The sequence below is a fragment of the Hippocampus comes genome, unplaced genomic scaffold (assembly GCF_001891065.2).
Source record: "Hippocampus comes isolate QL1 unplaced genomic scaffold, H_comes_QL1_v1.1 scaffold102, whole genome shotgun sequence".
Taxonomy (NCBI): domain Eukaryota; kingdom Metazoa; phylum Chordata; class Actinopteri; order Syngnathiformes; family Syngnathidae; genus Hippocampus; species Hippocampus comes.
Genome location: NW_017805487.1, coordinates 40,492 through 41,904, shown reverse-complemented (window position 1 = coordinate 41,904; position 1,413 = coordinate 40,492). Strand labels below are relative to the sequence as shown.

At 57.7% G+C, this 1,413-nt stretch overlaps 1 protein-coding gene across 4 annotated transcripts in view; it reads left to right on the top strand.

The window, feature by feature from the left end:
- The window catches only part of LOC109519572 (long-chain-fatty-acid--CoA ligase ACSBG2-like), a 20,248-nt gene that overhangs the window by 5,057 nt on the left and 13,778 nt on the right, over positions 1-1,413 (top strand). For 3 of the 4 annotated variants that reach the window (XM_019876193.1, XM_019876192.1, XM_019876194.1), the window contains exon 4: positions 924-1,012. In XM_019876193.1, coding sequence (XP_019731752.1) covers positions 924-1,012 — 89 coding nt within the window. Of the gene's footprint in view, positions 1-923; positions 1,013-1,113; positions 1,227-1,413 lie in introns of those variants that run through there. The other variant, XM_019876195.1, reaches the window with a different exon arrangement.

Genomic DNA, 1,413 nt, shown 5'->3' with positions numbered 1-1,413 from the left:
CCGGGAGTCGGTGGAGGCCTTCGGGGAGCGCCGTGCCGTGGCGAGCAAGGAGGACGGCCGGTGGCGGACGCTGACGTGGGCGCAGTACTACCGGGAGTGCCGGACGGCCGCCAAGAGCTTCATCAAGGTCTGCCTTCGCTTCTCCGGAGACGCGACGGTCTTTGGCGTTCACGCCGACGCGCGCTCGTTGACGGCAACCTTCCTTTTCCTGAAAATTGGAGTTGAGCCCCCAATTGTCTTTGATGGGGAAGAAAACCGACCCGAAACGGCGTCTCCTTTGATGTTTCCAAACCGCACAGACGTTTGCTTCGGATTTAGGATTTGATGTTTCGGCGAGAACGCGGGCTCTTGGAAAACGTACGCCCGAGACTCGTCTCGGGAGGCTCGATTGTCCGAGTCGGACGAAACGAAAGATGTCAACAAATTCAGAGTGTCGTTTTTTGTTTTTTTCCTTTTGCATTTCATATTCGGTCAGGATGAAAAGTCGTCTTTGGAGGAACATGAAGTCGTTTCACCCGTCACGCAAAAAAGTTGATCTGTTGAGAACAAGAGCGTTGGAATCTTCACAAAAGCGCCAAAACACTCAGACAGGAAAGTGAAAGATGAAGAGCCAGACAGCATTTTGTTTTGCAAAAAGAACGCCTTCCGCCGTTGACCTTGAGCGCGCAGCTGAGGCCTTTTGGCGCCGTGCGTCTCTTGCGCTCTCTGACGACAGCCGCCTCCGATCGCTCGCTTCCACTGTCGACTTGTGCTTGCACCCCAAACTCTGCGGGGAGAAGCGTCCTTGTATTTTAGCCATGCGACATCTCCATCTTGGCTTCCAGACCCTCTTCCCTGGACCTGTTGGATGGAGGTCAAAAGTCAAAGCAGTAAAAATGTGTGTGTGTGTGTGTGTGTGTGTGTGTGTGTGTGTGTGTGTCTAGCTCGGTCTGGAGCGCTACCACGGGGTGGGCATCCTGGGCTTCAATGCCCCCGAGTGGTTCATCGCCAACGTGGGCTGCATCCTCGCCGGGTGAGTAGCGCATGCTGCGCGGGCGAGCGTCCCATCTCCGTCCCGCGGGGCCAAAAAGACGCTTTCTCGCGGGGGCCGCTTTGATCCCACCGTGTGTGTGTGTGTGTGTGTGTGTGTGTGTCTAGCTCGGTCTGGAGCGCTACCACGGGGTGGGCATCCTGGGCTTCAATGCCCCCGAGTGGTTCATCGCCAACGTGGGCTGCATCCTCGCCGGGTGAGTAGCGCATGCTGCGCGGGCGAGCGTCCCATCTCCGTCCCGCGGGGCCAAAAAGACGCTTTCTCGCGGGGGCCGCTTTGATCCCACCCGGAGGAAATCGAGACGCCCTCGACGGCGTTGAATTTCAATGAAGCGAAGATGGAAGTGAGGGCGTTTGGTGCCAGCGGCCCTTGTGCGGACCCGC